The sequence below is a fragment of the Rhinopithecus bieti genome, unplaced genomic scaffold, assembly GCF_001698545.2.
Source record: "Rhinopithecus bieti isolate Rb0 unplaced genomic scaffold, ASM169854v2 scaffold_25288, whole genome shotgun sequence".
Lineage (NCBI taxonomy): Eukaryota > Metazoa > Chordata > Mammalia > Primates > Cercopithecidae > Rhinopithecus > Rhinopithecus bieti.
In genome coordinates this window covers 824,641-846,817 of record NW_016811567.1, presented here as the reverse complement: position 1 = coordinate 846,817, position 22,177 = coordinate 824,641, and the positions used below count along the sequence as shown (strand labels likewise).

At 39.4% G+C, this 22,177-nt stretch overlaps 1 protein-coding gene across 1 annotated transcript in view; it reads right to left on the bottom strand.

Moving 5' to 3' along the window:
- MYRFL (myelin regulatory factor like) overlaps positions 1-22,177 on the bottom strand; it is a 112,649-nt gene that overhangs the window by 23,507 nt on the left and 66,965 nt on the right. The window contains exons 12-15 of the mRNA XM_017894064.1: positions 19,017-19,125; positions 18,183-18,292; positions 2,049-2,212; positions 1,059-1,119 (exon numbers count right to left, since the gene is read on the bottom strand). Coding sequence (XP_017749553.1) covers positions 1,059-1,119; positions 2,049-2,212; positions 18,183-18,292; positions 19,017-19,125 — 444 coding nt within the window. The remainder of the gene's footprint in view (positions 1-1,058; positions 1,120-2,048; positions 2,213-18,182; positions 18,293-19,016; positions 19,126-22,177) is intronic.

Below are 22,177 nucleotides of genomic sequence, written 5' to 3'. Positions count from 1 at the left end.
TTTTGTGTTTATTGAGTAACCTACTAAGTGCTGAGTGCTGTGCAAAGAGCTGTAGCTCCTTAATCCTCATTTAAATCCCATCAACAATCTGTGTAAATACTATAATTGTCCCTATTTCCCAGTGTGGTTGAGTAACTTGCCCCAGAGCAATTCTACATATATTTTTACCTGGGTATTTGTGTTTGTCAATACCCTAAGGAGCTTGTCAGCTGCATAATAGTTTACTTGTTTTTAGTAGAAGAATTTTGAACTCTTTCTGAATCCTTTTAGAATAATTCAACACAGTATAGCATGAGGAGTAGAGAGTAAAATGAGGCAGTGACACAAGCATCAGGTCAACCTTTAATAGGGTGTCAGTTAAGGTCATGGATATCTTCCCCAGGGTAGGGCCACCTTTGGGCCACTGCTGGATCAGAGGGAGCAAGCTGAGTTTTGTAGCTACTTACGAAGTGCTGCTAGGAAGGGTGTATTGCAGCTTCTCCCTTACTGATATTTCTCTGTGATGGAGAGGGTTAATAAATGATTAACCTTCGCTTTAACTATAAATACTATCCTACTTAATAAATGATTTCTTTATTCATTAATAAAACCATCACATTTTAACCTTTGCCAGCAAGTGAATACCTATTCTTCCATTTGCATATTTAGTACTAAATATCAAAGGGAAAAGAGGGATTTGAGGATTAACTAAAGTCCCTTTGGGATCTCCTAAAGCCAAAGATAAGGGGGTGGGGGTCAAGGCATGTACACAGATCTGGCAGCAGAAGGCCATCTGTATGCTGAGGCTGCTGACTTTCGCCTGAAGGGGACAACACAAACAAAAACTTGCAGATAATAACTCTGAGATTAATATATTCTGTACTTGTTTCTCTAAACTTTGCTTTAAAAAGCCAGTTAATATCTACTAGAGGGCTAATATTTAAACACATGTAGTACATAAGGATGCAAACTAGGGATTTTCTCAACAAATAAATGAGAAAAAAATTATTGACTGATTTCTCTAAAGACTTTTTAAGTAGAAAATATCATTTCCTTTCATTGTAAATTTGTCTATTTACCTTGTTTTTTTTATGAACGGCCCTTCTTGGAGAAGATGCACTAACGGCTCTGCTAGATTTGCTTTAAAAGAGAGAGAAAATTGGTTACTATTCAAATACCTCTCCAGAAGATATATGACAAAGGCCCAGGCTGTCACTAACACAGCAATATGACTTTCTCTTGTAATACAGTGATATTTTGAAAAGGAAAAGTCATGGCAATTGAGAGTTCCTTTTGCGAAAAGGAACTTCAGTAAGTATAACTGAATGAATTAAACATTTTATTTCTCTTTTTCTCAAAACTAAACCCCAGGAAATGTGCATTTACCTTCTTAAGCAATTAAGAAAAAATAACAAAAGTCTTCCCCTGAGGACCAAACATGGTTTTCTAAATTTAGAAATGACCACTTCTCCTCATTAAAGGAGAAGCCACCCTTATGAGAAAATTTAGCACTTCCTGTAACAACTGCTACTAAACAGATGTCTCCTGGTTTTTTTCCACTTTTAAAACAGCAACAGGGCCAGGCATGGTGGCTCACGTCTGTAATCCCAGCACTTTGGGAGGCCGAGGTGGGTGGAACACCTGAGGTCAGGAGTTCAAGACCAGCCTGCCAACATGGCAAAACCCTGTCTCTACTAAAAATACAAAAATTAGCCGGGCGTGCTGATGGGCACCTATAATCCAAGCTACTCGGGAGGTTGAGACAGGAGAATCACTTGAACCTGGGAGAAGGAGGTTGCAGTGAGCCAAGATCACGCCATTGCATTCCAGCCTGGACGACAACAACAAAACTCATGCTCAAAAAAAAAAAAACCAACACAGAAAAAAATAAGAAAGTTATCATATAAGACAATTGTGCTCCAAAATATTCTAAAAGAAAAATGCAGACTTCATTATCAGAAAGTAGCAGTTGCTGTTTGATCAAAAAGACCATTTAGATTGATCTTATTCTGGAAAGAGCTCACTCTCTCCTTTCCCCAAATTTCTATGGCAGTCCTGGCTGAATGTACCTGATTGTGCTTGCTTCACTGGCTGATGACTTCCAACTACTGAGCCGCTTTAGCTGGGCCAGCTTTCTGTTCCATATTTCTAACTCTTCTATTCTCTCCTCAAGGTTGTTAGTTAGTTTGCACAGTTGCTTCACTGCACCTACATTTTCCATAAAGATCTGGTCCTAAAAGGGAAAAATCAAACAGAGTGCATAAATTAACAATTTGAGATCACTACAAAGCTGTCCACAGTCCATTCAAAGACAGTTGGAATATACCGTTGAAAAGGGTTACAGACACACACATCTTCAAGTTCATTCAAGATAAATCTGCAGAGGTTTGAAACCTAATGCAGTCTTGCTAAACTGCTGGCTGTGTAGTAAACTGCTTCTGTTCAATTTCCAATAAAATGAAAATATGACCTTGTAACTCAAAAAAGGAGCTGAAGGACATTGGCAAAAGATTTATTTTCAATGGTCATTATTCCATATTTAAAATTCTGAGGTAGGAGAATCACTCGAACCCGGGAAGTGGAGGTTGCAGTGAGTTAAGATTGCGCCATTGCAATCCAACCTGGGCAACAAGAGTGAAACTCCATCTCAAAAAAAGAAAAAGAAAAAAGAAAGTCAGAACAGACTTCTGAATGTTAAATTTTCTGTTAATCACCAAAATTCCTAGAAAATGACTCCAGTTCTCCCTCGTAAAATGTGCATCAAATTGCTCATGTGAGGGAAGAAGGAACAAAGACCTGGGTTTTCTCTGAGTTCTGCCACCTACTAGAGGTGAGACTCCAGACAAAATGCAATAACCTCTCTGGACTTCCATTTCTTCATCTATAAATGAGAAGATAATTCTTGAGGTGTCAATATCTGGTTCAACATCCAATGAACTATTGTATACTGCTTATATTGTAGCCTAACTTTGAAGCAATTTTTTTTAAGAAAGCACATATGTCTTCCTGTTCGTAAAATATAATGACACATCAGAAAAAGAAAGGGGAGACCAAACCCAGAGAGTCCAGGCCATCCTCTTCAGCATCCACACACTTCAGTTGTCATATGAACACATGTGCCCATCTCTCAGCCATAATAAAAAGCTGGAAAGCTCTTATCAACTCACATCCCAACCCCATGACCCCTCCTCCTGTCTCTCTCTCTGTTTGCAAGTTCAAAATCCCACAGCACTTTCTGAATTGCAGAGAGGCTGGTCCAAGACTGAGTTCAAGGGTAACAGAGACTGTATTGTGGTTGAGGGTCAAACTCAGGGCTACGTGCCTTTGAGATTCTTATCATCCAAATTGAAGCTTTGAGGGTTTCAAACACTGTAGAGCAATCACTCAGAAAGAATCAAAACTTGAACATTCCAGATTCAAGGCTTAGCATATGCAGTTCAAAAACAGATGTATCTCATGATACACTGGAGAACTCTCTGAAACTCCCAGAGCAGCCACACAGATCTGATAAGGCCCTGAACACCCTGCACTCTCCAGTGTTTGAGACCTCACTCCCATAATTACCTATGATAAAAATGCCTTTCCTCAAGGCCAGTCCAAATCCCACCATACCCAGTATCTCCCAGAGACCACTAGTCAGAGAGCACGCCTCACTCTACAACGTCCTCAAAGCATGTTCAATTCTATCACCTGGCCATTTGCCTTGTATCAGATGTTATGTGTCTGTCTCCCACCCGGATCATGAGTTTGTGGAGGGCAGAATTATGTTGATTTATTTGCATATCTCACCAACATTTAGCACATGCCTTTGCCCACAGGAAATGCGCAGTAAGAATAGACATAAGTGAATTGAAAAGGGCTATGAGTTAGCAGCTTATGGAAGCAGAAAACCTTCGCACATGGGATGCAAAGTGACCAAAAGCTTGATTTCTGAGGCCTATGTTTGCTTTAAGAAAACTTACCAAAAAAACACAAAAAAATCCAACAACAAAAAAAAATACTTGTTTTGGCTTCTCAGACGTCATCAGAAAACCCTACATTTTTCCTGACGTCTTACCATACATCCTTCAAAATCCATCCAAATAACAAATTGATAAAACCACTCTGGAGTAGAATTTAGCAATATCTAGCAAAATTACAAATATTTTTATTTTTGAGCCAGTAAACCCACTTCTAGGAGTTTATTCCATAGATCTCCTGGAGAAAAGTAAGATATAAAAGAGACAACAATCAAACCAAATGTCCATTAATAGGGGAACTGATAATAAACTGTGGTACATTTGCACAGCAGTATATTATGCAACTGTAAAAAGAAAGGAAGAATATCTCTATATACTGTTATGGAGCAAAGTCTGTAGCATAAGAAGAATACAAAACATATCTACATTAATAAAATGAAGAATAAACCAAAAACTAACTTAAAATTGTTACACATAATGGAAAGGAAGAAACAAGATGGATGAAATGGATAGAACCCAGATTCTCTGAATGTACCTTGTTTTACAAATTTACATTTACAATATGTGTGTATTTTAAATACGTATAAAAAATAAATAAAAATTTTAAAAACATCCCTTAGAAATAGAAGGCAAAATAAAACAAATAAGCCTAATTGGGTATTGAGTTTCTGTTTTAACCTTACAGAGAAGATTGATATTAAGTGACTTCAAAACATAGTAATTTGACTGCCCGTTCCCAGAGAGAGAGAGCCTAAAGACAAAAAAATAAAAATTTTTAAAAAGTCAACCAGCAAGGGAATCTTAAGCTTTTCAATAATCATACTGTTAGTAATAATAGTGATGGAGTATATACACATAGACAGCACACATTTGGATAAAACAAATACATAGTTAATAGTGCTATAAACCAAGATTTTTAGCATTTAAGGAAAGAGATATAGACATAAAATTAAAACATTTAGTAAAAGCCTAGCAAATCTAAATTTAAGTTAGAAATATTAGTATGAATTCCTGTATATATTTCATATCTTAAAAGAAAAAGGATATAATTTTTTTTTTTTTTTTTTTTTTTTTTTTGAGGCGGAGTCTTCGCCTCTGTCGCCCGACCTGGAGGTGCAGGTGGGGCCGGATCTTTCCCAAAGCCTCAACTGCCAAGCTCCCGCCTCCCGGGTTTACGCCATTCCTCCTGCCCTCAGCCTTCCCCGAGGAGGCTGGCTACAAGCGCCCGCAACCTCACCCGGGCTATTTTTGTATTTTTTTAGTAGAGACGGGGTTTCCACCGTGTTGCAGGATGGTCTCGATCTCCTGACTTCGTGATCCGCCGTCTCGGCCTCCCAAAGTGCTGGGATTTACCAGGCTGAGGCCACCGCCGCCCGGCAGAAAAAGATATTTTCTAGCTATGTTAAGTAAAAAGGACTGGAAAAAAAAACTTCCCACCTACTAACAATGAAGACTCCTCATTGTAGTCTCTAAATACCATTCCCAGTGAAAGAACCCAGATTTGGGGTACTTTTCCAGATTTGGGGGAGGATATGTCTGAGGTGAACCTGGAACTCTTCCAGATTTGGGGTAGGATAAGTCTGAAGTGAACCTGGAATATCTTTCAATATGAGAAAATAAGGAAGCTATCATAGAGTACTGTGGTTGGGTCAAAATGACTCAGGAGCTAACTGAAGAAACTCTCATTGGCCAAAGATAGAACATGGAAGGACTAATTACTATGAGAGAACAAAGAATCAAATGTGCTTTAAAAGCATCCAAAATCCTATTCAAGTTTTAAAAATAGTTTATTATTTACCTTTGGGAGACATTAAGGGCTTAACTCATTTTTTAAAAATTTTGTAAATAAAAGAATAAAACTTTATCCTGCCTATCCTATATAAAATCTACATATTTGAAAGTTCATTTAAGAAGAATTCCAGATAATAAATTCCAGAGAATAAAGAAGAAATGATAGAGTATCACTATTTTCCAACCCCTAATGGAACAATAAATCTAGGCAATAATCCTCAATGTCTACTAAAACGATTGCATGTATTTGTTTCTTTGTTTTATACATACATATGTAAAAACAATTGGGGAAATTTCAACACCAATTGGATTTGATACTATTAAGAAATTACTGTACATTTTTAGGTGTGATAATGTTATAGTGGTTCTGGTTTTAAGAGGCCATTTTCTTTTAGAAAATATATTGAAAATCTATAATAAAATAGTATGATGTTGCAGGTTGCTTTAAATAATCTAGCTGGTAGAAGAGGGTAGTTGGTGAGTGATTTAAATAAAATAAGAATGGACAAGAATTGATATGAATAACTGGCGAATTTGAGTGAGGCATACATGGGTTTTCATTACTATTCTCTCTAGTTTTTTATACATTTGAAATTTTCATTAAAAGTGTTTTTTTTTAAATCACAAAACAAAACAAAATCTCCTGACAAAAGCCCTTCTAAATTTTCTAATCCTGGTACAGGTTTTCCTTTACTCCCAAATTTGTTGTAATAAAAATAAGGCAGAAATTATGAAGATAGAAACAGCATTCTACAATTCCAAATCATGATAAATGTTAAATCATTATTTACTATGTTTATTCTGTAGAGAGCCTTACACTGTAAATACAGCTGTATTATTTACAGTGGATCACATGGTCAGCTGATGTCCACCAGCAGCCCAAAACAGATTTCCAGCCGTCCTCCCTGACCCCTCCCTGCACCCTGCTCACTGGCAGGCAATCTACCATGCAGGACTGTCAGTTCCATATCCTAAATCTCACAAAGCCACCACTTCTCTCCATCCTCGCTGACACTACTGATATTCTTTTTTTTCCCTTGGTAACCGGCTTCTTCTCCTTTAAAAAAAAAAATTGCTTAATACATTAATTTGTGATTTAACTCAAGCCAAAGCAGACTATGGAGAATGATAATAAAGTCCCCTCTAAACTGCAATAGGTTCTTTCTGCAGTGTTTTCCTCAACAGGACTTTCAATACTGCCTCATAGGCTACAAGCAATGTTTGCAATTGCCTGGTTACTTGTCAATAATGATAAAAGGTCAGCTTTAATTTCTCCAACTCAAATTTGCCAGTACCATATATCTTACAGGTGGATCCAATAGGCAAGGAGATAATTCATATGTTTTCCTATTCAAGAGGAAATAAAAGTGGAGAGGAAATTTACTACCACTTTCCTGATTATAATTATGGTTGGCTCTGACTTTATGGATCTATCCAATAGTAAATTACTGAAAAGTAAATTTCCAATACATATTATAGGGGTTGACGCTTACTGAAATATTTGGAGTTCTGACTTCTGTCCCCCACTGTCAGAGTGAAGCCAGTATAAATATGTTCAAAACTATAATCCAGAGTTTTTCTGAAAATGTTCTTTTCTATGCAAGTGATTAGGTCTGTATGAGCAGATTTGAACCAAGAACACATATCACAGATGCCTGAGGAACTTTTTTCTAAATACACATGTCTGAACCCCATGTAGAATCTTGGATTCATGGGCAAGACACATTAGCTCACACTTGTAATCCCAGCACTTTGGGAGGCCAAGGTGGGAAGACTGCTTGAGGCCAGGAGTTCGAGACCAGCCTTGGCAACAGAGTGAGACCCCATCTCTACAAAAAAAAAAAAAGTTTTAAAGAAGCTTGGATCCATTAGGGCTGAGGGGCATTTTGAAAAGTCTCCCCATTTGATGCTCATCCTTGATGACTAACCATTTTGTAATTAAACCCAATTAATTACTGTACTTTGTCCAGCTATTAACGGTTTTAAATGGGGTCCACTACCTCAGCTGAAACACAACTTTACAGTTGTGATGTAAAAATGATTAAACCAGCTTGCCACCAAAATTTGCCAATGAGATTGTGAAGTAAAAGGTGGTAACTGCTTCAATTCACCTAAGAATCTTTTACTCACTGAGACTTGCTATGGAGTTAGGGTACCTATGGACAGAATGAGCATGTTTTCTAAATGGACACTGGAGGCAGACCAGCAAGTGTATTGCACATGAAAACAACAGGAAAGCATTCGTGAAATCAGAGCTGTTAGTGAGTTCAGTGCGGGTATCCCTTATCTAAAATTCATCTTTCACTACAGCCTCTTTCACGCTTCATGCTCTCACCATATTGAACCATTTGCCCTTCACTGAACACGGCAGGATTCCTCTAGCCTCTGGATCCAGCACATGCTGCTTCCTCTACCTGAATCACCTGTCCTCCTCTGCTCCCACCTTCCTTAAACTTGGTGTTAGATTTACCTGGAGAGTGGGCTCACCTGGACAGGGCTCACATCTCATCCATAGTTGGCACGCCAGCACAAACTAGTAACTCAGTACACATCTGATGATTAAATGAATAAATATTCTTACAAGTGGCTCCTGGCATGAGGCACTGAGAGGTCATAGTGTTGCTCTCTAGAGAAATGAAGAGAGTACCAGCTTCTAGTTTATTCTTTTATCTGAAGTTTCTCTCAGAGAAGCAAAAAACAAAACAAAACAGAACAAAAACAAAACAAAGAAGACACCTAAGGTCCAAATTCCTTTTTCATGTTGGGAAATGCCCATGGAAATGTGAGTGAATTAAACAAACACTAGTGTTTATCATCTAGGGCAATGGGCTGGTGATTCGATGATATCTAACAAACCAGCTTCTACCCAGGTTAGGTCCTGTCCTCTTTGCGACGAGATTGGCTCAGGAAACAGTTGAAAGCCCTTGAGTTCCCTCTCACCCCACCCCCTCCAGGAAACCCCTGGACTAGGCAGAACACAGCTTGGAAGTTCCTGGGTCCATTGCAGGTCTAAAGATAATGTACCCAAGACATTGGGGCACAGCCAGGCAGAGGAGCTGATTTCTTCTCTCTTTGGAAGCTACAATTCACCCTTTATTTAGCGACACTGAGCGAGGGTAACTTAGCCTGATGGCAAAGCAAGCTTCAAGAAGTTGAAATAGGCCCTTATTTCTTTCCTCATAAGACAGCATTGCAGACTTGAAAATCTCTCCTTATGGTAAATGATGCATCTGGTGTTGCATGGACTGATGTTGTATAATAAAACCATGGGAATAAAATAGCCTGTAATTGAGCATTGTAAAAATGATTGCTAAAGGGAGAAAAACTGTCTTTAGCCAATGGGTGTGTCTGGCAATTGTTTGGGCTTGGAATAAACTCAGCTTTAGATTTTTGTCCAGGAGTTGATTTTGTGGAGAGCGTACTAGGCCCTGACATGGATTTAAAAAAACAGAATCCTTAAACCAGAAAAGCAGGCTGCTGGGATGGTGTGGAAGCTCAGACTTCCAGGTGGCTTTTCAACAGGTCTCTGGAGGACGGGCTTCTCTAGCAAGCATATTTCTCTTGCAAAGAGGACAAATCTTGGACTCATTTCTCTTCCGCTTTACATGGAAAGAGCACGAGATTCATAAAAGTGTTTAAAATTGTGTGCAGTATTGTTGCCCTTTGTTTGCCTTAGAAGCCTCATTTAATTTTTATTATTTTTAGATAAGTGCAATTTTCTGTGGAAAGGGCTTCAGTCCTTGACTGAGACAAGTTTCCAGTTGAACTAGCAAATATCAGAGTTTGTTATAATTCTTTGATTTCTTGTCTTACCAAGATGATTAACAAGCTCCTTTTGAAGGCAGTGACTTTGTCTTGTGACTCCTCAGGGCCAACTCAGTACCTGACACATGCACCTCAATATTCAATTGATGACCACAATCAGTAGTTCTTTATTAAGCACCTATGATATGCTAGACACTCACTTGAGTGCAGGGATAAAACAATTAGATAAAGTAGACAGGATCTCTGTCCTCATAGAGAATATTTTCTAGTGGGAGAGATTGACCAATAACAAGTAAACTGCAGGCCGGGCGCGGTGGCTCAAGCCTGTAATCCCAGCACTTTGGGAGGCCGAGACGGGCGGATCACGAAGTCAGGAGATCGAGACCATCCTGGCTAACACGGTGAAACCCCATCTCTACTAAAAAAAATACAAAAAACTAGCCGGGCGTGGTGGCGGGTGCCTGTAGTCCCAGCTACTCGGGAGGCTGAGGCAGGAGAATGGCGTAAACCCGGGAGGCGGAGCTTGCAGTGAGCTGAGATCCGGCCACTGCACTCCAGCCTGGGCGACAGAGCGAGACTCCGTCTCAAAAAAAAAAAAAAAAAAAAAACTGCAAATAAATAATACAGTTCAAAGGTGTAATTAGCACTAGGAAGAAGCTAACAAGGCATTGAAATAGAAAATAATTGTCAGTCTCTTAAGCTGTTACTATAGACTTGGTATATTAATTTTATTTTTGAAAGTACCAGGAAAAAATAAAATAATAGAGTCAAGTGAAAAGTTATAGTCTCGTCCCGAAAAAGACAAGTTAACCCAATAAAACACTTGAGTCAAACCATTCACAGAAAGAAAAACCTAATAGCTAACATAAGAAAGAGATGCAAAACTTTATTGCTAATCAGAGAAAGGTAAATTAAAACAATATGATGCCCCTTTAACTCAATCAGAATTGCAAATTTTAGAAAGTCTGATAATGTCAGGTGTTGAGGATACAGAGAAACAGTAAGCCTCATGCATTGCTGTTGTTAATGAGAACTGAGCAACAGTAGGCAGTATTTTATAAAATTAAGTCTGTGTGTATCCTGCACCCCACTCCTTGTATTTGTTCCAGAGAGTGCCTCACATCTCATCTCTCTCCTCCCCATTTCCTTATTGCTCCTATTCATTCACTTGACTTGACAATGTGCTTGCCCCATGTTCTCCTCCTACTTTCATCCAATCCTCCCAGCCCTCACAGGTTCTCTTCTTCCTTTACAGGCCCTAACTGGGTGTGTTCCTCAAGGTGTTGCTTTTGGTTCTTTGGTTCTTTCTGTTTCTCATTCCATATAAACTCGAAAGCCCATAGGGCCAAGAAGGTAACAGGTAGCAGTGATGTGAGGGCACATGAAGCCTCACTGGAGGAGCCACTTCCTAGCCCAAGTGCCCAGCCCTTCTGATATTTCAAAGAAGCCATAAATCTGATATTTTTTATGAAGACCTCCTAATTTTTAAATGTAGGGAACAAATCTGAAATGTTTTAAAACACTATGGGGGAAAAATGTCCGCAACCCAGACTTGGCCACAGGCTTGCAACCTGTGACCTATACCCATAAGCTTTCCCTTCTTATTTAATATCTTCATCCATGACTGCAGCTTCCTCTGTACCCTAACTGCCCTCCCAAGTTCTACACTCACGGTCTCCTTCCGGACTTTTTTTTTTTCATCTGAATGTCCAGTTGACATCTCAAAGCCAAAATTGACCTTATCTTTTCCTCAGAAAATCACTTCTCCTTCAGATTTCCTTAAGTTAATAAAATCACTTCTCTTCCTTTCATGGAGATTTAAAAACTCAGGCATTAATGTACACGAATTTTTATCAGGGGTATCCACAATGTATCAGATACTATACTAATCAACACAGCATTGATGAGGCAGATTCTCTGACTTCAGGAGTCTCACAGTCTAGTGAAGGAGAAAGATAATGGAATGAGAATGGCAATACAATGTGATAAATACTCTAGAAGATGTATATGCAGAGGCCTAAGGCACTACAGAAACAGGATCAACCACGGCATCACAGAATTCATTAATTCATGTTACCAATATTTGTTGAATTCCTACAGCACTTGAAGTTCTGGGGTAAAAGCCACAATAAAGTGTTGGATAGTTTTAAAAAGCATAAATTTCTGCTCTCATACAACTAATAGGAGAGACTGGCCAAAAAAAAAAAAAAAAAAAAAAAGTTTGGGAATAAACAAGATGATTTCAGTTAGGGGCAAATACCCTCCAGGCTGCCCTGAACAAGTTTACAGTTTGTTTACAGCACAGAGGCCCAACCAACCAACGGGATGGATAGGGTCGGCAGCAGCCAGAGGAGGCACCTTTTTAAATTAGAGCAAAGGCACTACACTTTCTCACAGTGGCCCTGACTCTTAGAAACAAAATGAAACCAAGTGATGCAGGGACTATTTTAGATGGGGTGGTTAAGGAAGGCCTCGGCATTAAGGTCCAAATGATGAGATCATCTAAAGAGTCTTTAGGGCTGAGAACCACTCAAAAGAACAGATCTGAGGCAGAAACATACTTGGCAGGTTTGAGGAACAGAGAGAGGGAGGGGCTGGCAAACAAAAGGTACCTGTGTCTGGGAAAGGGGAGCGGTGGAAGTTACTGGAAAGAGTTGAAAGCTAGGCAGTACACGGAAATGCCAGGGTTTGAAGGAATATGTAGGAGTTTTCAGTGCAAAGTGTTGAGCAGTAGCAAAGCCTTCCAAGGTAAGGACACAAACACATCATATTCTGAAAGGGCCCAGTTTATTTGAGAAAAGGTGAGAAGGTCATTTAGTCTGGCTGCACTGAAGCCATCATGGGATTAAGGGGTTATGGGAGCATTAGGAAACGAGTTAGAAAGAGAAGACTCCATCCAGATTGTGGAGGGGTTATAACAGTCTGTAGCCAATAAAGGGCCAGTGGGAAAGGGAGATTGTATGATCAGAGATTTGTTTTGCTTTGTTTTTAAGGAATATAATTCTACTGGTGGCTAGCAGGTCAGTTAGGAGATCATTATAATAGTGTGGGAGAAAAATAGAAAGAATAAAGAGAATAAAGAAGAGAACTCATATACAAAGATATTGCCAAAGGAAGAAAAATAGGACTGAGTGTTTAACTGCATATCATGGACAAGAAAAAGAAAGGTTTGAGAGGCCGTCCGTCCTCCTTTGGCCACACTTTCAGTCCCTAAGGTCCATCGTGTCTTCCTTTGCTTGCTTCTCAAGGCTTCCCCCTTCTTTTCCATCTGTGAACCTCTGCCCCGTCTCCAGCTTTCTTCTCTCCTTCCTCTGAGCTGAGGTAGTGCTTTATTTATGCATCCCATAGTATTTCTCACATTATAACTTAGAGCTTTATTACTTGTGTACCTGCCTTATCATCCCCCTCTTAGACAATAAGCTACTTTGAGACAGGAACTAAGGGTTACTTATCATTGCATCATTCAAATAGACAATTCCTGGTACATTATGATTAAAAAAAATAGAATTAATGAGTGAAAAGTACCTACATACTAAGCCACAGTAGGGTAGTGTACAGGATGTAATCTTAAATTTAAAAAAAAAACATGAATTGTCCGAGGAATAATTATTCACAAGACACACCTCACCTTTAAACAGGTTCAGTTGTGAATGACTTTAAGGCAGTACTTACATTTACTGGTATGTTTCTCTTACACCAAGCACATCTAATAATAATGTTCAAAAAATGTGATCACCTGCCCCTAAAGAATCACAGAAACAAATAAAGTTGCCAAATAATGAGACAGATGAACAAGCAAAAAAGGCCAAGCTGCCACTGGTCTAACACAGGGTTAGGTCGGTGTCTACAGCCTACAGGTCCCCTTGCTTTCAGTGTCACTCCCAATCCCTCTCACTCCACCTCCTGCCACTGGGCCTTCACTGGAGCACAGGGACACTATGGGGAATTTATGAGAACAGGCAAATTACCCCAGATAAGTAGTTTATCTTGTAAGGTCATCTCTCCTGAGAAGGGAGAAAGAAAAGCTGCTTGTACCAACTTTGACAACGATCACCCACTTTGGTTGCTTGCATAGACAGTCTATAAAGATCCAGCCATTCTTTTTCCTGTTTTGGCATCAAGTTGTGAGGTACCTGCAGAAGTGACATAGCAATCATGGGGAGCAATATTTCAACAGTTTCATAAGTGTTTCTAACTTGCATTTGAACTTCAATGAAAATTTCTTTACAAAAAAGGATCAGGTGGTGGGACAGAAATGGAGTGAAGAATGGAGAGGCTGCACCTTTATCTGACCTCCTGCACTTATTACAGCACATGAAGCCCAGGACGTCCTGGCAAAATTCCTTAAAACAAGCAGCCCTGGAGGTGGCAACCAAAGCCACACTGCCCACATGAATAGGTAGAAGTCCAGGAAAGCAAGAGGCTCACTGTACATCCTGCTTGTTTTACAATTAACAAAGAACATGGGACAAGAGGAGCCACTTTACCTGTATTCTTAATAAGAGAGAAAAAGGAGATGTTCTGTGAGGCTTTTATAAGGTAGGGAGGGATAGCCCACCGTGTTGAGTGTTAAACTAGCAAAGTCTATCCTCAGAAGTGAGGCAAAGCACACTACGGGGCTTCTCCTGCATCATCAGAGTGGGGAGATGTTCACTTGCTTGTGGTGTTACAGATTCTGTAAGTGAGCGTGGCCTTAGTGACGTCTCCACAGATTGCATCACTCCAGGGTCCTGTTTTTAAAAGAATCACAACATTTCCATCCTGGACTCCTGTGAGTTTTACCAATTTATAAACTGAGTGCTACCTTGGCATGGTTTTCTCCTCAGGTGACCTATGAATGAGTCTGACTTCCTGGAACAGGAATGCTACCCCCTACCTCCCCAGACCTCTGACTTTGCCTTCCTAGGAATGAGCTTAGGTTGTAGCCTCTCCTAGAAGAAGGAGGATGACCTTGGAACTCCTGATAGAAAGAGAAAATTCTGTCTCAACTATTCCCAATCAACTCAACTAGGGAATAGGAAAATACTGGAAACAAAGGAGAGAACTAATTATTTGGCTGCCACAGGAAGACATTACCTACACATTGCCACTCAGGATCACTTCTTTTTGAGTTTTCTAGTGGAGGACCACATCCAGAAGTAATATAGCTGCTTCCAGAGGGTAACCCCATAAGCCCCCACCTTGGCAGCCTGGTGACATGATCCCAAGGCGGTACCCTGGGACTAATAGCTGTGCTTATACTCCTTTCCTTTCATGACAGAAAGCTTATGAAAACAAGCATTAATTTTATTTTAATAATAACATACTTAGGTTTTCTAATAATTTACTTCCTAAAAGGACCTTTCTAAATAGGCCCTAAAAATAATAAAATGGGCCCTATTTTATTTTTTAAGTAATTTATTGGAAGACTTCAGTATTTTATTATTAAAAATAAATTTCTCAGCAAAGTAGCAGGATACAAAGTCAACACACAAAAATTAGCTGCATTTCTATATAATAACAATGAGCAATCTGAAAAGAAAACTAGGAAAAAAATTCCATTTATAATCACATCAAAAAGAATAAGACTCTTGTGAATTAACTAACCAACATGGTAAAAGATTTGTACAATAAAAACTACAAAACATTGCTGAAAGAAATTAAAGAAAGCATAAATAAATAGAAATACAACCCATGTTCAGGGATTAGAAGACTTAATGTTGTTACAATGTCAACACTACCCAAAGTGATCTACAAATTCAATGCAATCCCTATCAAAATCCCAAAATTGTCTTTTGCAGAAATACAAAGACCCATTCTAAAATTCACATGGGATCTTAAAAGAGCCTGGAAATAGACAAGGAAATCCCAAAAAATAAGAACAAAGCCATATGACTCACACTTCCTGATTTCAAAACTTACTACAGAGTTAGAGTAATCAGAACAGTGTGGTACTGGCATAAAGACAGACATACAGACCAATGGAATATAATAAACAGCACAGAAAGAAACTCTCACATATATGGTTAAATGATTTTTGACAAGGATGCCAAGACCATTCAACGTGAAAAGGACCATCTTTTCAACAAATGGTGCTGGGAAAACTGGATATCCATATACAAAAGGATGAAGCTGGACTCTTACCTAACAAATATTAACTCAAAATGGATAAAAAACATGAATGTAAAACCTAAAATTATAAAACTCTTAAAAGAAAACAAAGGGCACAATCTTTACAATATTGGGTTTGGCAACGATTTCCTGGATAGAACACCATTGGCATAGGCAACAAAAGGGAAAATAGGTACATTGGATATCATTAAAATTTAAAACTTTCATACATAAAGACACTATCAAGAAAGTGAAAAGACAACCCACAGAATGGGAGAAAATATTTGCAAATTATATATCTCATGAGGGATTAACATCCAGAATATATAGAGAATTCCTAAAACCTAACAACAGTAAACAACCCAATTCAGAAATGGGCAAAGGACTTGAATAGACATTTTCCGAAAGAAGATATACACATGAACAATAAGCACATGAAAAGATGCTCAGTATCACTCATCCTTAGGGAAATGTAAATCAAAACTAGAATGAGATGTCACACACACCCATTTGGATGGCAACTGTTTGAAAAAAGAAAAAAAAGAAAATTACAAGCATTGGTGAGGACTTGGACAAACTGGAATCTTTGGGAACTGTTCATGGGAATGTAAAATGATATTGTCATGTGGGAAACAGTATGGTGGTTCCTCAAAAAATTAAAAATAGAATTGCCATATGATCCAGCAGTTCCATTTCTGAGTAAATATTCCCCCCAAACTGAAAACAGAATCTTGAAGAGACATCTGAATACTCACAATCATAGCAGCATTATTCACAATACCTAAAACATGGAAGCAATCCAAGAGTTCATCAATGTATGAATGGATACGCAAAACGTGAATAAAGCTGAAAATTACTCAGCCTTAAAAAGAAAGGAAATTTTGATACACTCTGCAACATAGATGAACCTCGAGGACATTAAGTTGAGTGAAATAAGCCAACCACAAAAAAGAAAGAAATTCCCTATGATTCTGCTTATATGTAGTCAGAATCGTAGAAACAAACAATAGAATTGTGGTTGCCAGGGGCTAAGAAAAGTGAATAATGGGGAGTTATTGTTTTACAGGTACAGAGTTTTTGTTTTACAAAATGAAAAATAATTCTGGAGATGGATGGTGGTGATGGTTGTACAACATGATGAACGTATCAAACATCAATGACCTGTATACTTAAATATGGTTAAGATAATACATGTTATATTTTGTGTATTTTACCACAATAAAAAAAAAACCTGGGAAATAAATATAGAAATAAATGTTTCATGACATACCTCTCAAGTGAAATGATAGCCTAAGTGTGGGAGAGAGACTGAAGAATTGCTTCTAGCAAAGATATGTTCTTGGGACACAGGAGGCAGTAAGTCAACTTCTGCCACTCTGCTCTTGCAGCCCTAGGCTGAGCAGACCTCCCAGACCATGTCATCTAAGTGTTTGTGGTACAGGGGCTGGTAGGTGGAAGATGGTGGTGGTGCCTAACATGAAAAGGCATCCTCTGCTTTGCTGCTCCAAATGTGGCTTCTGACCAGCAAGGTTGGCAAGATTGGCATCACCTGGAGGCTGGTTGGAACTGCAGGATCTCTGGCCTCACCCCATTCTTGCAGAATCAGAATCTACATTTTAATAAGATTCCCAGTGATGTATGTGCACTTTGAAGTTCAGGGAGCATTACCTCCATTAACTGACAAATTATAAATTAGTCTCCACTCAAGCATCTCTCCCCATGACTACAAAACCCTTACATCAATTGGTCTTTCCTCTCAGCATCAAATGTAATAATGCAGTATAAAACAAACCAGCATCAGAGTGCATTTGCAAACCTTGCAAAAATGCAGGATTTCATAGAATCAATAGATGTGGTATTAGGGAACTCCTCAAATCATACACACAGCATCCACAAGCAAGGAACTGGCAGATTTAGACCCATTACCAAATGAAGGGGAGCTAATCTACAGGCATGGTGGCATTCCTTCAAAAGAGAATGATTTGATATCAAAGAATTAAGAGAGGCCCTCGGGAAAAAATGATCAGGCCCATGAATATGTTTGTAAAAATGGTCCACTTTATGATTATACTGTAAAAGTCAAACAGTTTTATTAAAAAAAAACTACGCCCCAAAAATTCAACACTTCACTTAATCTTTAGTCATTCTAAGAAGAAACACATTGCGTAATTATAATTTAAGTTGCATTACATAAAATATGATGCATTTTTCATAAGTTTATTACCATTTTAAAAGATGAAGTCTAATTAAAACTTTTTGTCAGTATTTATCGTGATGTTTGGCCCTTGTTTCAAATGCATTCATGCTAAGTGGACTTTCCTAGTGCCAGTTTTTCTCCAACAACAAGACCTGCTGAACTGGAATTCTTACTATTGCATATGCATTTTCTTTTTGTCATATGGAACTTCTTTTTGGTGCTTATGATCAAATTGAATATCGATTATAAGACAGTTGATACCTACTCACTCCACAACTCAGTGAAGAATTATTTTAATGTCCCACTTCCTGGTTGGATGTTTCAGCCCATTGTTCTATCAAAGAAGGGGGTTTATCCCTAGACTGATAGCTTATAGCAGCTGATATCTTTTCGATGATTACCTTATCCACCATGAGGAAGTTCTCCAAGGTCTCTCCGTTTTCACAAGTGACATCACCAACCTCTCTTACTGCTCTGGGCAGGATTTCTTGCACCTCCTGGGCAATCATTCCTATATACAAAACACTCCAAAGGTTTACTCTTCAAAGAAAGACTTTTCTGGAGAAAATCCTCAGTAACTCACTAAGCTTTTGCTTTGATCCACAATGAATTTTCAGCAAAGGAGGAATTTTGAGCCAAGAACCACTATAGGATTAAAAGTGGGAGTGGTTTTGTTTGTTTGTTTTTTGAGACTCTGGGCCAAATATTGGAAAGGGGGAGGTAAGTGCCTTAAAATTCCTGTCCATAGAAGTAAAGGTGGGGTGTTAGCTTGATTTCCTTTCTTTTCCTATAGGAAGCCTTTGCCCCTAAAATACTCCTTCCTTCTTTAGGATTGGAGTATAAACATCACTTTGCTTACCCCTTCTCTTATCTACATCTGCTTACCCTGCCACCTTCTCCCTCCATCTCCTGACTGCCAAATGCCGTTCCTCACATAGGTTGAGCAGCCATCTGTCCCTGAACCCTCAGCCCATGAGCAAGAGGACTTCAGTGCAAAGAAACTATATAGTCAACCTACTCCACCAGTACCTTGGGGTGGAGGAGTGGGGGTGTTGAATAAAAATGACCCAGAAATTCTTTAAGCTTTCCTGTTCTAGTGACTATGAGTTTCCCAGAGAACAAGTTAGATCAACATAGTGTTGTCAAATGCCATAGCACATAACCTCAAAATAAAGAGGAAATTAAAATTTTAATAGTTGGCAATACAAAATTAAAAGGGGAATTTGTGTGTGTACCTGTTTGATGGGCAGTGTTTATTCCCATTGCAGATGCAAATTCAGGTTTGTAGTCATATTCAACAATTCTCATTTGGGCTATTCTTTTCAGCTGTTCATTTGTGTCAACCTAATTTAATTAAAGAAGAGCAGATTTTACTCACATAGATATTTGCTATTCAAATTAATGCCCAGAGTGACCCAGAGACGTTACTGAATTGCTTTTGGACATTTTGCTGGAGATAATTTCTTCAAGTGGATTGCAAGCCAGGATTGCCCAACTGCTGACCCTTCAGGACCCAGCCACCCACGTTCCCCTGAACACCCATCCCCCACACCACCCGGCCAGCAGGGCATCCTCTACCTGCAATCACTGCTGTCACATTGTTAAAGGCTGTCCCAACTGTCACTACGGGGTCCCAGCAAAATGATAACAATCAAGACAGTACAGTGAACTTTCCCTAAAGTTAAATGTGTTTGATCCAAAGGATTCCTCTTTAAATTGAAAGATTTTGTAAATGAATTGATAGTAATAGCAGAATCTGTTTTTTTTAATGTCTATCTGACAAGTAAAAAAGTAAGCTTTGCTTTGTGGGTACCCTAAATTTTCTTTTGGAACATAATAGAATTGTGAAACCTGTGGTGTCTTGGCAATTAAAAATAAACTACCTGGGCATTCATCCATGTGATAGAGGAACCAAAAATGCTTTTTGTTGTTGTTGTTTTAAGAAAACCACTGTCATGGGCCTCAGCTCCTCCCTTGACACACTCCCTGAGGTGGCAGCAGAGCCCTTCCACCATCGTTTAGGATTCTCAGGCCCTTCACTAGTTGGGCTGGTTGTGAAAGATGGTGACTTGGTGCTTAATTGGCTAAACGGATTAGCTGTACTTTAGGAAGTTATTCCAGAGTATAATTCTGAGCTTACTGCCATCATTCATTCTTTGTTTTATTCGACAAATATTTACCAATCACCTTCAACATATCATGCACTACTAAGTGTTGGGATTTAAAAAGTAATTGCATTGAGCTGGAGGCCATTATCCTTAGCAAACCAACACAGGAACAGAACACCAAATACTGCATGTTCTCACTTATAACTGAGAGCTAAATGATGAGAACACCTGGACACACAGAGGGGCGCAACACACACTGGAGCCTTTTGAAGGTGGAAGGTGGAGGGTGGGAGGAGGGAGAGGATCAGGAAAAACAACTGATGGGTACTGGGCTTAATACCTGGGTGATGAAACAATCTGTACAACAGACCCCCATGACACAAGTTTACCTGTGTAACAAACCTGCACTTGTACCCCTGAACTTAAAATAAAAGTTAAAAAAAAATGCCTTTTAAAAGTTTGTGGTCTAGACAGGAAGACCCACCTGATATATACATACATAATCATATGTGATTATATTACAATGTGAGAAACACAGTACAATGATGGAATTATGCACAGAGAATCATTACAGCTCTGAGGAGGTGTTGAAAATCTTCTCGGGGAAGTGTAAAGGAAGGCTCCCTAGAGATGATGAAGCCCAACCCATATCTTGGCTTATTCCAGTTCCTCAGACAAACTCTGCTCCTTTCACTTCCCAGCCTTTGTTCATACTGTTTTCCCAGACTCAAAAGCTCTTCCTTCCCATTCCCCTACCTTCTTCTTCACCAATGTAAGCATTGTTCCTCAGAGAAGGATCTCTTGACCTCCAAGTCCAGGCAAAGTTCCTCTGCTTTATGTGCTCATAGCACCAGTTCTCCTTCATAGCAGGAGTCACAATTACAAGACAACTTGTGTCAACCTCATTCTTTGTCTTCTCCTACATCACATATAGCCCGTGAGGGTGAGGACATATTTAAGGTCATGGTTCACCACCATATCACCAGTTTCTAGTACAATTCCTTGCATGTTGTAGGTGCTCAACTAATAATTGTTAAATACATTAATAACCTTAAGCGTTAGGGAAAGATGTAAGGTAGGAAGGGAGGGGGAAGGATGAGACTAAGACAGGAATGCTAGCCAGAGGGAACACCATGAACCAAGGCCCGAGACAGCAAATACCCTGACTGACATCTGCACAACCAAGGCAGAATTTGGCATTACTGGACTGGAATGGTTAAGGCCAGAGCAGGGGGCATTGCAGGTCATACTTGGAAGGAACAGTCCCAATCCCATACAGCCCTGTGCATGTATCTATCACTGTGAGCACCTTCACTCAGTCAACAAATATTTATTGAGCAGATACTATGCGCCAGATGCTCTCCTAAGCACCGGAGATTCAATGAGTGTTTCTTATTTGGAGCTTAAACTTTAGTAAAAGTTTCATTCCTGAGTCTTATTTATCTCAGGACCTGCACAGTACCAAGCAAAGTGTCTGACATGTAATAGGCACCTAAAATTTTTGATAGAAAAAAAGGAATAAAAGAATGAAAGTATTGAAGTGGCAAGACAATCCCTGACACGAAGAGAATTGAAGAGACAGGGTCAATCAGGAGCCAGCCTGGACTGGCCTTGTACTGCCTAGGCCCTAGCCAGTTCTTCAGCCATAGGCCCCTGGGAGTCCTATGCCCACTTCCTATTTTCCCCTTTGTTCCTGCTCCACCTACAGGGCCCCCAGTAAAGAAGGAAGCAGAGGCAGTGCTGGTTCCTTTGCTGCACATGAAAAGCAGAGGAGAAAGTGCCCTCATGCAGGCTGTCCAGGCTACAGAGAGGGAAATGGTCCCTGGATTCTAAACTGGATCCTTGAATGCATTTTCCCTAAGACATACAGCGTTAGGTTCTCTGGTACTACTACTATCCTCTACACAGATTTTCAACCAAGAAAAACTTTGAGGGTTACTTGGAGATCTAAACATTTTATATGACAATGTTCCTCAAACAAAATGCTCTTCTAATTTCTGGACTTGTAGATTTCCCAAAGCCAAATATAAACAGCAGCCTGTATTGCATGATCCCTCTGTGTACACTTGGCCTAGGGAAAACACTTGAGGCAAAGGATGTGCCTTCTTTGAATCCTCCCCAGGAACCCTACCCAGGCCAGCACTTAACTGCTGTGCCTTGCTCTTCAATGCCTGTTGAGTAAGAAACTGAAAACTGAATTTGGGCGTCTGCTTTGACCTTGCCCACAGAAGTTTTGGAAAGTTTTGACCATGAATGCAAATAGCCATCAGCATCATGCTGCCTCACAC